Source organism: Hevea brasiliensis, chromosome 18, assembly GCF_030052815.1.
Source record: "Hevea brasiliensis isolate MT/VB/25A 57/8 chromosome 18, ASM3005281v1, whole genome shotgun sequence".
Classification (NCBI taxonomy): Eukaryota; Viridiplantae; Streptophyta; class Magnoliopsida; order Malpighiales; family Euphorbiaceae; genus Hevea; species Hevea brasiliensis.
Window position 1 is genome coordinate 39,603,263 of NC_079510.1, and position 14,204 is coordinate 39,617,466.

Consider the following 14,204-nt stretch of genomic DNA (forward strand, 5'->3'; position numbering starts at 1 on the left):
TTGAAGTATGAAAGTATTTGAGAGATATGAGAGTGGCATGGTTAGCTAAATTGTTTAATAAGATTCTAAACTCAAAGAAAATGCCTGATGAATGGAGGAGGAGTATTTTAGTACTTATTTTTAAAAATAAGGGAGACATACAGCGTTGCTCAAACTATAGGGGAATTAAACTCATGAGCCATGCTATGAAGTTGTGGGAGAAAGTTGTGAAGCATCGACAACGTCATGATACTTCTATATTTCTCAATCAATTTAGCTTCATGCCCGGTCGTTCAACTATGGAAGCGATCTTTCTCATTAGAAGCTTGATGGAGAAATATAGAGATGTAAAGATCTACACATGGTTTTTATTGATTTGGAGAAGGCTTATGATAGTGTTCCAAGAGATGTCTTGTGGAGTGTATTAGAACAAAAGAGGATATCTATTAGGTACATACAAGTGTTGAAAGATATGTATGAAGGAACAAGTATTATTGTGCGCACAGTGGTAGGAGACACTAGAAATTTTCCTATCTCAATTGGATTATACCAAGGATCAGCTATAAGCCCTTACCTTTTTATATTAGTTTTAGATGAATTGACGAAACATATACAAAAGAGTATTCCTTGATGCATGATATTTGCAGATGATATTGTTCTGATAGATGAGACCCGAGAAGGAGTCAATAGAAAACTAGAGCTTTGGAGAAGTACTCTAAAGTCAAAGGGTTTTAAGTTAAGTAAAACGAAAACAGAATACATGCATTGCAAGTTCAATGAAGGCCAAACTGGTGATAGAGAATGAGTTAGTTTGGATGGAGTGGTACTATCCCAAAGTAATCACTTTAAATATCTCGGCTCAGTCCTTCAAGTAGATGGGGGATGTGAGGAGGATGTTAGTCATAGGATTAAAGCCGGATGGTTGAAGTGGAGACGTGCTACGAGAGTTTTATATGATCGTAAGATTCCTAATAAGTTGAAAGGAAAATTTTACCGTACAGCCATACGACCGACTATATTATATGGAAGTGAGTGTTGGGCACTTAAGGAGTCATATGCGTCTAAGATAAGAGTTGCAGGGATGAGAATGTTAAGGTGGCCACTCACTAGACTAGATAAAGTCTGTAATGAGAGCATTAGAGAAAAGGTAGGAGTGGTGCCAATTGAGGATAAGTTGAGAGAAGAGAGATTGAGGTGGTTTAGTCATATGAAGCGTAGACAGATGGAGACTCCAGTTAGACAATAGAGCACATTAGGTTAGGTGATAGAAAGAAAAAAAGGAGTATACCTAAATTGACTTAGAAGAGAGTAGTACAACATGACCTAGAAACATTACACATTTATGAGAATTTAACCCAAAATCATTTAGAGTGAAGAAAGCGAATCCATATAGCCGACCCTAAATTTTTAGGATAAAAACTTAGTTAAGTTGAGTCGAGTTTATGAAAATTGAACTCACACATAATCAATTTTTTTTTTAAATTGCCCACATAATCAATTCAATCCAACATATTAATCAATTCACTCCAAATTTCATTAATAGCATAATTATGTTACATTTAAATTTTATGGAGCATTATGAAAAGAAAAATGAAAGGGAGGTTTTTTTACTTTTCCTTTCAAAGATAGTAGAGATTTCATTAAAGTAGATTAAGATTACAAGCCTAGTGCTAAAAAAACATAGATTAAGAAGTAGGCCCATATCACTTAAAAAAGAGAAACAAATACACCATGCCCCGATTAAACTAGCCTACTAACGTAGAGCCCTATAAACCTATATCAATCAAAACCTAGCAACTCAATTAGGCATAAGGAACCAAGCTATACTGTCGCCCATCAACTTCTTTGACGTCAAGAAAGGAACTGAAGTAGCCGCACCACCACTAAAGTCGGCCGTCTAGAAATAATAGATTCCTCTTATGAAGAAGAAGTAGTAGACTCAACATGGAACTCAAAGCCGGAAACAGTAAAGAGGGACCTATTTCTCCAATGATAGCACAATCGTAGCACAATCTCATTCTCTTATAGCCATTTAGATCCAACAACCAAAACAAAACAAGCCAATAAAATGACCCCCAGAGGTATCGTTCAAACACAAAAAAGTAAAGCGCCTTCTCATAAAGCTAGCCCATCACCCAAAACAAGAACAACCCACCATATCTCAAAAGCTTCTAGAGTGCTGAATCTGGGAAAAACACACAAATCAAAGTAAATCAATACAAACCCCTCTCTTATAAGTTCAGATATGCAAGGAAACAACTAAACCAAAAATATGTACAACCCACCCAGTGGCAACGAGGGAAACCCACAACAAGGCAGGGTGGAGGCCCCCTCTGCCCAGAAGGGTAGAAGAGGCCGCCACAGTGAGAGGGTAGATTTAAGCTCCTAAAAAAAGAAGAAAAAAAAGAGAAAATTTCTCTCTCACAAGGTAGAGAGAGAGAGGGTATTGATACAATATCATTGTAGCCTAGCCATGGAGAAATATGGGATTAATAAAATTATGTGCATGAGTCTTCATCTCGAAGTCCCTATGTTTAAGGCCGTCCCTTGATTCACCTCTACCTCTAACCGAAGGGTTGATCTCCCTCTCCCCTTTTGGTTGACTTGTGTATACTTTTGATTGGTCTTGCTCTCTGTTCATCTACTGGTATTGTGCTTCATTGTGAGGATTTTGGTGGAGATCAGCAAATGATGGTTTTGTTTTTGACGTTAGGGAGTTTCCTTGTCAACTAGCTGTTCGGCAGTGCTTATGGGTCCAGTGGCTCATCGTCTGTCGAGGCTATAGGAGAATAAGATGCTCATGTCCCTACCATGCTTTTCCCAGTTCATTGGCGCTAATCCTGGCCCTTTCGATGCATTTGGCGTTTTGCTTCTCAACTCCCCTATTCTGTTTCTATTTTGGATTGGGGAGCTTGTTGAATCTAGGTGGGGAGTGTGACTCCAGTGTGGTGTTTCCCTCCTAGGTTTCATTTTCTAATCTTGCAACTTCCTTTTAACTAATTCAATTACCATTCTGCTAGTTCTCCGCTGGCAGAAGGAGTCGTCCTTAGTTGTTTATCGAAGGAGATAAATTTTAGGTTAACCCAATTAGTCCTAGGACTCCAAGATTTGTGGGCTTTGGGAGGCTTGGTTGGAGTTTGCAGTAAATCATGTCTATTGGATTTGTGGGTATACATTTGGACAAATAGCAGATTAACTACTAATTATCTTGTTCCATGAAAAATGAATTCGTTCTCCAACTTATTAAAAATCAATAAAAATTTCTTTCTCTTTTAATTTCCCTATTTCTATTTTCTCCCTTTCTATCTCAATTTTCTGTGTCTTGATGCTTGAAGCATATCAAGTTAAGAAAGCTGGTACAGCTACACTAATCAAAATCATAATTCTCGAGTTCCAAGCATGAGCTATCATGATAATATAATCTCGCTCACCTGTTTTTCAAGAGGATGCCTAAAATTATCAGCATCAAGATCGCCACACACAACGGCAGCAGCTCTGCAAATAGAAAACCGTAAATCTTCGATTATTCTTGAGGAAACTCTTGCAAAATTAAAATTAAAATTAATGTGATTAACAGCAACAGTTTCCGAAGATTTTCTGTTTCGTCTCTTGATCAAAGCATATGCAATTTTGCGTTCACAGCCTCACATGGCCGTACTACCGGTTGACTAGTCCCTGGTTTATGCTTCACTACGAGCAGACTTATTGTATATCAAATAACTAGCAAATTATAAAGTGCCGCATGGTGAGATCCCAGAGCAACGACGTCGTTTCTTTCTTTTTTTTTTTTTTTAATGTTGGTTATGGTACAACATAGGCTATAAAAGGGGCTCAAATTGCTGAGAGATGTTTTGTCTTGGATTGCTTGATTTTCGCAGCAGCTGTTGACAAATGTTAGTAGTAATTTGTCTCTGATTATTTCCTTAATCGAAACTTGAAGATCTTCTTCCTGCTTAAATTGGTGTTTACCCTTTTTATTTTTCATGTTTTAAAAGGAGAAATTCGGTGAATCGACCTCCAACACCGGATGCAGCGGAGGATCTAGGGAAAGAGCCTATGTTCCAAGAAATTATCAACATTAAGGTTCTTTATATCAATATTATATAATTCTAGTTGGATTTTTTCATATTTTTTGTTGTTATTAATTGTTTTAGTTTATTGATTAGAAGGGTTTTTTTTTTTTTTTTTCTGCTTCAGTTAATTGAGAGTGGAGAAAAGGAGCGATTGATGGAACTTTTGAGGGAAAGGCTTATAGAATGTGGCTGGAAAGATGAAATGAAAGCTCTTTGCAGGTGCAGCTATTTTATTTAGTCATTTATTTATTTATATCAAAACTATCAACCCAATTGACTTGGTTTTTAGTATATCGACTGCTTGTTTGTGGGTTAGTAGGTAATCTACAAATCAAGAAATGTATTTTATATTTCCTTTCTGTATGAGGGATGTTGTGAAGAATGGAGATTGAGGTAGACTGCAGGAGAAAAGTAGCATAGTATTATTGTTAAGCATCCTGAGAAGTTTAAAACTTGAGCATTATTAGCTGCAATTTTCTTTTCCTTTTCGAAAAATGCAACAGAGCAACATGACTTTGAAACTAGTTCTGCTTTTTTATAATATTAAATGTGTTGCACTATAGCCTTGTTTCAATTTCATTGTCTATTCTCGCTTTTTTCTACTCCATTCATTTATCCATTTGATTGCTAGTCTGTACTAAGCAGATGCTTATGCTGAACTAAGATTGCTGTTTTAGTGAAACAGTAACATTTACGTTGTTAAATGTTTTAAATTTTAGTTGCACTCTGGCCAATTGTAAAATGGGCATCTTCCACGAGGCAATCAGAGCAGTAGAGTAAGCAAGGAAATAGCTTAATGCTGGTCTAAGTTGGTACTGCACTACAATTAGTTGGCTGAGCAGAGTGATGGGGGCTATTATGGTGCAGTACTGTGTTGTATTTGTATTATAAAATGCTTGGAACCCTAGTAATATATATTAATCAATTGGGACTAGAGTTTTTATTGTATTTTATTGCATTGAATTTTCTAGCGTGATTGATAGTAATTAACACTAGAGTTTTGATGTTTTTAGAACAACTTGAATTCTCCAATTTCTGTTGTGAATATTGCACCCTCTTTACTTTGGACACAGATCGACTGATTAAACCACATAAATACTATTTTCATTTCTTGTCATTACATCCATGAATGACACCATAACCTAAGTCTGATGCCTCACATTGTGAACTAGCATATAATGGCCGAACAAGTGATTTCAACTTGGGTCAAATTAAAATATTTGGAGTATAGCTAAAAATCATTGAAATAAGTTGATGATCAAGAACAGTGATGGAGCCTGGGGAAACATAAGTGTATAGCCAACACTAACGGTTTGAAAATATTTGTTTATGAATGAAGCTGAGATGTAACAAAGAGTCGTGTTGCAAATGATAGTAGAGTTGCCGTGTGTGTACAGGAGGTTCTTTGGCTGCCCCTGGAGTTTTATGGTTTGTTTGTTTATAGAGATTACTGTCTGATACTGGTTTGGAATTAGATGAATAAGATGGAGTTGAATCCACTGACTCTGATTTTGCGAGAGAGATACATGAAGCTGTGTTTCCCATTGGCAAATCTTGAGATTCACTGTAGATGCCAATGTGGCTAAATTTGTGTTTGGTGAAGTGAAGCCACCCTTAGCAAATGTTTGTGCTCCATTCCTTCTTTCATTTATTTCAGTGTGTATAAAAGAACTAATGGAATATGAAGTCAGATGCTTTCTGTAGTTGTAAGGTGTTGTGTTAGATTTTTACCATTTTGGACCTTTTCATAAGGATTTTGGGGGATGCTCTTATATTTTTATTAGTTTTTTTCCCTAATGCATTTGGATTTTCCTGATGCTTGTAGTGCTGCATTAAATCAATGGAAAAATCTTCCCATTTTGCTTAATTTTATAATTTTTCCTTCGTAATTGTTTAATGTGTTTTTAAAATTTTGGAAATCACTCTTGACCTTATCCATGTAGGGCATTTATAAAGAAGAAAGGGAGGAACGATGTTACTGTGGATGACCTTGTACGTGTAATAACCCCTAAGGGCAGAGGTAGGAAGTTTCTCCAGTTCTTCTCTGATATTGTAATCTGCTCTTTACAGGAGATTCGCATGAGGATTGGATTCAAACATTCTATAATATAAATTTGTAGAGTGAACAGGACCTAAACTTGATTTGATTTATGTTTATTCGTGTTCATGTGGTTCAGTAGACCAGGCCTTTTATGCTGATGAGCACACCTGTTTCTCTACTCAATTTGGACGCTACAGTTTCCAGTTATACTAATTTTCCTTTTGTTGCTTTCGTTACATTTTATGGGTATGAATATTGTCATGCCTTTACACATGCAGCATCAATTCCCGACTACATAAAGGCTGAGCTGTTGCAAAGAATTCGAGCTTATCTTGTTCAAGCTGCAGTTTGATACAATTGCTACGAATGCTGTGTGGTAAGAAAGTCAGAAAAATTAATAGAATGGAAGCATAGTTTAGCATCATTACAAGTTATATTGAGGAGTGGAGGTAACTGTGTTTTACTTTTAGGACACATTGCAGCTTGAAAAACCAAGATGTGAAAAATCATGTCGGAAATTCAGTGCGGCATATGTATCATATAATGTTTCTCAACAAATTTACTTTCCGTTTCTGTAGCTGTTCTGTTCCGGTTTGGTACTCATTTCAGCTGCCATCTCTACAAGTGGGAGAAAGTTCCTGAATTTGTCTGACAAAATTTATGATAACCTCTATTGATTCTCTCATCTTGTACTCATTGTTAACGTAGTTGATTATGATATAGCACCATAAATAAAAATTTTACATGGATTAAAAGAGGTGATTAAAATGGCAAGAATATTCTCATTGAGTTATCATATAACGTAGTTATTTTATATCCAGAACAGTAGGATAAACTTCCCCCGCAGCAGTACATATAGCAAGCCCCGGAGAATTCCACTACCACGTAACATTAGAATTGAAAAACACTTATAGATTAATACTCCACGTGGATGCTCAAGATAACAAACAAACGTCACACGATCAGTTTACATGCATAGAATAGGCACATCAAAGGCCTTCCTCTTCTCAGGACTTGATCATTAGACAGGCTATCATTCTCCTTTACATCTTGGAAGTCTGTCTATAAGATAATAGGTATTATAAAACAGGATGCCAAGGATAAGTACATTCACAAGACACAAATGTGTTTATTCAGCTAGATTACAAGCCATTCCTACTTTTCCCAAGAAGATTCACCCAACAGACTTAAACCCCAAGCTTACGCTCTACGGAAAATCTGTGAAGAGCAGGCATCTAACATGCTCAACAACCAAAAGCAGGCAGCTAATATTTGCATATTCAGCAAGTAATTTGCTTAAGCTGGAGAGCCTGATTGTTCACAAAGGTCTAATATATCCAGGGTCTGCACAACAACCAAATTATGCCCTTAAGAACTCAAAATTGATTCATAATGCAAGTTCACATTTCAAATAGAAGAAGAAGGCAATTCAAAAGAAGAAGAAGAAGAAGAAGAAGAAGGCAACATATAAATGTTGATCTTACCTCAGGAACTGAGAGTTCAAGACGAAACTTTGGGCCATCATAATGGTGCAATACTGGCCTAAAAGCGTCCTCTTCCAATGCCTTGCAGAGTTTTCTAATACGGATCCTCACCTATTTATTACGCATTAGAAGACAAATCATATAATGAGTAATTATTTTCAGATATACATCAAACTGAGCTCTCAAAATCATCAATCCAACTTTTACCTGAGCAGGAAACCTTGACTCGCCTTTACATTTTTTGTCTTCCCAAGCACTAGGGTCAATGTTAGAACCCCCAAAACTTGCAGCCTGTACAAGAAGATTTTGAAAAGCAAAGGATTTCAACAGACCAAAAAAATCAGCAGATATAGACATGCCAAATATCATATTAGACTTCTTGGAAAAAGGGAATTTTCAAATGATCAGCACATGATATCATTTCTAAGCATTATTTTCACACAACAAATCCAGATGACTGAGCTTAGAACAACAACAGTAAGGTTATCAATCAAAGAAAGCGGGCAGACAGATAACACACAACAGATGCAGAAGCTCTTGAATCAAGTTTATACACAAACAATTAAATAAATAAGTTTGAGATCATACCTCAAATATACCATGCAACTGGTGAGTAGTGTAGTTGTAAAGAAAGAGTGGTAAGCCAGGAGTTATTGCCCGAACAGAATCTCTATATCTTGGTGGTAAACCTATCCATTGAGTGTTACAATCAATACATCAATCTCATTTATGATATATAGAACATTGTTAACAAAGGAAACAAAATCCTATAAATCATCTGTATCTACTATTGTCACCAAAGTTGTTTCACAAAGCTTAACACATGAACACACAATCATCATATCAATTACCACTACAGATCCAAAGCAAAACAAGAACCATATGAAACACTCTCATGGTCAAAATTTACAACATATTAATTACACAATAATAGGCTTTCCCATATCAAACCAAAATTTATATACAGAATAAGGGAAAACAAACAAGAAAAGGAAATAGATGCAAGAAACAAATTACCAAATAGCTGGCGCTTTAAGTCTTCCTGCATAGTGTCATTGTTACAGACAAAGATGTATCCTCCTAGGACCTCATTCCGTGGAAGCGTCTCTGTTGCAGGCAGAGTCTTGAACCTTTTGTCAACAGCATTATTTGCATTGTTCTCATTGTTGTTATTGCTGTTGATGTTGAGCTCTTTGGTATTCTGATTGTTACCACTATACTTGCTACCAGTCAGATTTCCAATACTGTTTATGTTGTTTTTCTGGTACACTGCATTCATATCGTAAACAGTGTTCCTGAGAGAAATTTTTTTCATATTTTCTGTCATCTTTGATTCCAAGTTCAACATATTAAAGTTGAGGCTTTCAAATTTATTATCTTCCTGAAAACCAATCTTGTCCCTTGGCCTTATTTCTGCCAGACCCTTTGAAAGATCAAGATTATTCATGCGTTCGCCCTTTGACCTCGTCTGCTCAGCCAATTTAGAAGCAGCCATTAACCACTTATGATCCTCTGAGACTTTTGATTGTCCTCGAAGGTCATCACCCAATTGCCAAAAGCTATGCATGCTCTCCATCTTGCAAAACCTGATAAGATGTTACACAAGATAAATCTTCATAAAGATAAAATTTACTAAGAGTGAGAGAAAGACAAGAAAAAAATAAGTTCAGAACAGTAAAGTTTTTGGCTGCAGTCCAATTCAAGTGCATAACAAGATAAAGCTTGAACAAAATAAATCAAGCCAGCAATGATTTCAACTGGAGAGCATCAGTAAGCAAATTGCATAATAAAACGTTATATCTGAATATTAACATTTTATCATTGTTAAGTCTGACAGGTTTGATCAAACCCCAATTTTTATACACATCCAATCTTCAATAAACTGAGTTCATTCCATATATTCCATTAATTCAACATTTGATAAAAACAATGGAATTGTTATAAACAAACAAAAAGCAAACCATAAGACAACACAGTAACAAAGAAAGAAGCACACCTTTAAACTGGAAAATAGAGAGGGAGGTGCTAGGGTGTCTAAAATTGAAACTTTCAGAATTCCTAGTAAAAAATATCAATTTTGTAAGAAATGAATAGGAACAAATTTTTAGAAAAAGTAATGCCAGAAAAATAAACAGTGCAAATTATTGCTTTTTTGTGTCCATTGAAAGCAGAAAAAAAAAATGATATCTTATATAAGATCCAATAATAACAACCCCAAATCCCCAGTACTGAATTTGTACCAAATCTACTTCAAAACACTGTTGGCCCAACAAAAATTGAAGCAACCGCTCAAACAGGTGAAGATGCCCAAAGTTATATGCTTTGGAATGCAGAAAAAACCATATTTATTAACAGAGCTAATACCAGCTTAGCATTCCATTTCAAACCAAATAATTTTAAATAACCGTTTCCATTTACAGCACACATTAAGCATGAACTTAACCAAAACACAATTTCTTGCGCATTAATCAAGAATCATTACAATTAACAAGCAAACAGAATGCAAGGCTAAAAATTTATTGTCCTACTCTCTTTAACACCATTTCCCCGTAATCCAAAACGCCTTAAACCCCAAAAACAAAAAAGAAAATCTAAAAATCAAGGTTAAACACGCAATATTGTGTTTAAAAACAGAATCTTGCTCAAAACTGACCAACATTACTCCAAATCTACTAGCATTAACTAATCAACTAAACAAACACCAAAGGTATTGACTATACTAGAGAACTAAATCAAAACCCACGTTTCCTAAAAAAGGAAAAGAAAACTAAAAAAGGAAGGAAAGAAATGGAGTTAATAGCTGTGAAAAAAATAAATCTAAGTGAAAAGATTGAATTTTGAGGATTAAATAAAGGATTTGCATGCCGAATTTTACCTGATTTAAAAGAACCCTAGATTTGGGGATCCAAATGAGGAAGAGAGAGAATGCACACCTTTATTATCTGCTCCTATGAAACCCGTAGGACACGACACAGTGAGAGAGAGAAAATGTAGGGTATCTTTTTTTTTATATAGTTTGGTATTCCTAAAATGCCCTTCCTTGGTTTGAGTAGTATCCATGGTGCCACCTCGTCTTGAATTTTGTTTTCTGTTGCTTTTGTGGTCACAGATGTCCGGAGATCGAAAGAGAAGAGCTGTGCACAAGGGAGAGCCCTCTGCTCACTTAGCTTGTACGCGCTGTTATGAACTGTGTGTTACTTCATTTTATAAAGTAAATTATTTTCTTACAAAAAAATATAATAATTTTATAAAATTTTATAATTTATTTTATTTGATTTTTTAAATTAATATTTTTTATAAAATTATTAATTATAATTTTTTTTAACTCAATAAACAAATAAAGTTTTTAACTTAAAAAATATATATAATATTTTTAAAAAAATCTAATATATATATATATTATATGAAACAAATTTTATTAAAAAATTATAGAAACATTTTTTTCATTTATTATAGCAAATTACATTAAATTAAAAAAATTAATTGCGTTACATGCAATATTTATAATAATTTTTTGATTAAATTAATAAAATTTTTATAATTAATTATTTTAAAAAAGCAATATCAACATTTTATTTTTTATCATGAAATAATTTTATTTTATAATAATAATAATAATGATGGGCTCTATTTTTCAGATTGTGCAATATTTTTTTTTTTTACCCATAAACTCGACTTTAACTTTGTTATTTCACCCTAAAAAAATTTAAAAGTAAAAAGGTGTTAAAGAGTTATTTAAAAAAAGAAAAGAAAAAGAAATGTGTTAAAGATTTGCGTAAAATGCACGCACTTAAAAGTGCAATTGGATTTTGGCATCCTGGGTTTGGTCCAACTCTAACCTCTCGTGTTGTCGTGGAATAATTACGGATGCAAAATTAACTATTGTCGGCAAGAGTAACTCTGCACCGTCTGATTCGTTTACATCAACAATGCATCATGTCATGCCACCATCGATGTGTGTGTGTACAGGCGAATACACTATTTGACCCCTTAATTTTGTATTAAAAATTTTGTAACACCTTAAATTTTTAAAACACCTCATTAAATATTTCAACTTGTTAAAAGTAGAATTAAGTCACTCCATGATCCTCAACCCATAAAACATGAATATTAAGTGCACTGACATAGACTATTTGTATGATACCCCTCATTCATCTATAGTGTAACCGAGTAAAGCATATCACATTCGGTATTAGAATACCCTATCTTATCCTATCATCTCCATTATTAATTTTAAATTTCATAGAAAATATGTGATAAAATATTTTTTTATCACAAAATTATTTCGACAAACTCTCCTCTATTTTATTAGTATATGACGGGTTCCAGTAATTACCTATTAAAAACAGTTTTATATCTATCTCATATTTCCACATGTCATATCATGTCATATCATATCATTTCTACTTATACAATTTCAAGAAAATACATTTTTCATTCATTCATTCATATGAAATTCATTTACAATAATTTACAATTTATTTACAATATCAAAATTGAATTACATATCTCAAAAAGATTTACATCATTTACTCATGTACAATAAACAAAATGTAAAACTAAATATATATGGGCCTTACAAAAACCACTCTGCTGAGGTGACTAGCAGACACTATCAAATCTGATCAAATGTCTGTTAGGGCACTACTGCTGCTGCTGCTGTTGTGGCTGTGTCTGGTCTCCAGTACCTACGCGATGGAAAACCAATGCGCAAAGCGAATTGTTGAGTGGTGCATAACTTTAAAGAAAATAACTGAGTAATTAAAAATGATAATTCTAGGCTAATTTCATAAATTCTAAGTCTTTACAGATTTATTTAACTTTGGGATCAATTTATTTATCAGGATCATATCCTGTCATACCTTACCCCTCTGTATGGCATAACATGATCCCATAGAGTACCTAATGAACTACCAAACTTCCCCTACCGATAACTCATTAAGTACCCTACAAGAGATTTTAAAACAATTTTCTTACTTTTTATAAGTGGTGAGCATTTTCTAATAGATATTAAAATCATTTATTCAAAGTTCCAAAACTAGTAAAAATTTTTGTCCCATTTTATTTTTCCGCAAATTATATAGAAATTTCGGTAGAGTGCCGTCTGTATTTTGAGAAAACAGTTCTTTAAATACCTGAAAAAAAAACACTTCCAAAGATTTATCTCAACAACTTCATCATTTCAACATCCATCCCAACCAAATTCAATATCATTTCTCAATTTCCAAAATTCAATATCATCAAAATACTATAATTCACTTTCATTCAAACTAAAACAAAATATTTTCATTATTATTTCAATAAAGATAAAATAATTTATATACATCATTACAAAAATTTACATTACAAAAAATCCAAACTAAAATTTATTACAAGTTTTATACAACTCCTACAACTTTATACAACTGCTCATAACCAATTTTACATGTCCATACAGTTACATACATCAAAATAATTTTTACAATCAGGGTATAAAATATACCCGATAGAACTTCAGGGTAGGTCGCTCCACAATCCTCAGCAGCTCACTCTGTTACTCCTCTAGTCTCTATATCTGCGACAACAATAATAGCTATCCCTGAGTACTAGGACTTAGTGGTGCACAACATACTAAAATAATCTTTATGCGGAATTTAAAACATATTTATTCAAAAATTAAACTGAACATGCGATATCAATACAAAACATGATTTACAAGATTTTAGTTCAAACAATTTTATTTCAAAAGTCTCAAAACTATTTACATAAAAATACATAGTTATATCATGCCATTCGAAACAAATATCATCTCAATAGCCAGAGGCTAAGGAGAAGTCACATCACAATGCTAGCTAGCTCAAATATATGGGAACCCATTCTTTTTCTTCTTCTACTGGCACACACCTCAACACTTTAGCTAGAGAAGGAATCAAAATTCGAAACTGATTTCCCCCACTAGTCATGCTAGTGAGGTGTTCAAATATATGGTCATGACACTGTGGTTTTAAAACTTATCTTAACAATTTACTAAACATTTATTGCCATTTCAAACATACACAAATAAACTTTCAACAATTCAAAGCAAAAGCATAATACACGTTTCATGCACTTTGTAAATGAATTTTAAAGCATATTGATGTTGTGCACAAACCTTATACGAGTCGCCTCTTGGCCTTGACTCGATCCCTCGGGTTCTTTTCCGGTATTCTTTTCCACTGAAACATATAATTTTACAGTGTTTCAATATCATAACTCATTATAAATCTAAAAATAAATTCAAATTCACTCATACCTAGCTTTAATATGCTAAACTTGGCGTTCTTTAAATTTTGTGTTTCGGAGTTACTATTCACTACAGTATTCAAGTCAATTTATTGACTTTCTAAGGCTTAATAGGTATGGGAATTCTAATTTCACCCACACACCACATTTTGGTTACCTAATTTGTTGGTTTTGATTGTTTACTCAAAATTTAAGTCTTTTAGGCAAAATTTTAAATTTTCAATTTTGGTGTCTTATGTTGCACTGTTCCATTGGTCATTTTGCTGTTAGAATTTGGCTAAATTTCTTCATAGAAAATGTTCCCTACTATCTTAACTTTATTCTCCTTTTTGAATCACTCCAATTGAAGTTTTGTAGCTCAAGTTA

The 14,204-nt window shown here is 33.9% G+C and overlaps 2 protein-coding genes across 6 annotated transcripts; one reads left to right on the forward strand and one right to left on the reverse strand.

Annotated features, from left to right (window-relative positions):
- Positions 1–3,732: 3,732 nt before the first annotated feature.
- On the forward strand, positions 3,733–6,773 carry LOC110653724 (transcription and mRNA export factor ENY2). 3 transcript variants are annotated; one of them, XM_058140328.1, is made up of 6 exons: positions 3,733–3,872; positions 3,975–4,062; positions 4,177–4,271; positions 5,996–6,072; positions 6,372–6,469; positions 6,564–6,773. In XM_058140328.1, coding segments are annotated over exons 1-5 (336 nt in total). In that variant the 5' UTR covers positions 3,733–3,870; the 3' UTR covers positions 6,446–6,469; positions 6,564–6,773. The 3 variants fall into 3 exon arrangements, with proteins under 3 accessions (XP_057996311.1, XP_057996312.1, XP_057996310.1); XM_058140329.1 differs by having other exon boundaries at positions 6,672–6,773; XM_058140327.1 differs by having other exon boundaries at positions 6,372–6,773.
- A 217-nt stretch (positions 6,774–6,990) lies between these two features.
- LOC110653723 (B2 protein) lies at positions 6,991–10,644 on the reverse strand. Of its 3 annotated transcripts, XM_058140326.1 has the most exons (7): positions 10,453–10,479; positions 9,574–9,635; positions 8,595–9,163; positions 8,166–8,266; positions 7,785–7,868; positions 7,578–7,688; positions 6,991–7,437 (listed from the first exon to the last, which is right to left on the reverse strand). In XM_058140326.1, exons 3-7 carry the CDS (start codon positions 9,151–9,153, stop codon positions 7,390–7,392), a joined length of 903 nt encoding a protein of 300 aa, XP_057996309.1. In that variant the 5' UTR covers positions 9,154–9,163; positions 9,574–9,635; positions 10,453–10,479; the 3' UTR covers positions 6,991–7,389. The 3 variants fall into 3 exon arrangements, with proteins under 3 accessions (XP_057996309.1, XP_021665174.2, XP_021665173.2); XM_021809482.2 differs by lacking the exons at positions 9,574–9,635; positions 10,453–10,479 and adding an exon at positions 10,511–10,644; XM_021809481.2 differs by lacking the exon at positions 9,574–9,635 and having other exon boundaries at positions 10,453–10,596.
- Positions 10,645–14,204: the final 3,560 nt, after the last annotated feature.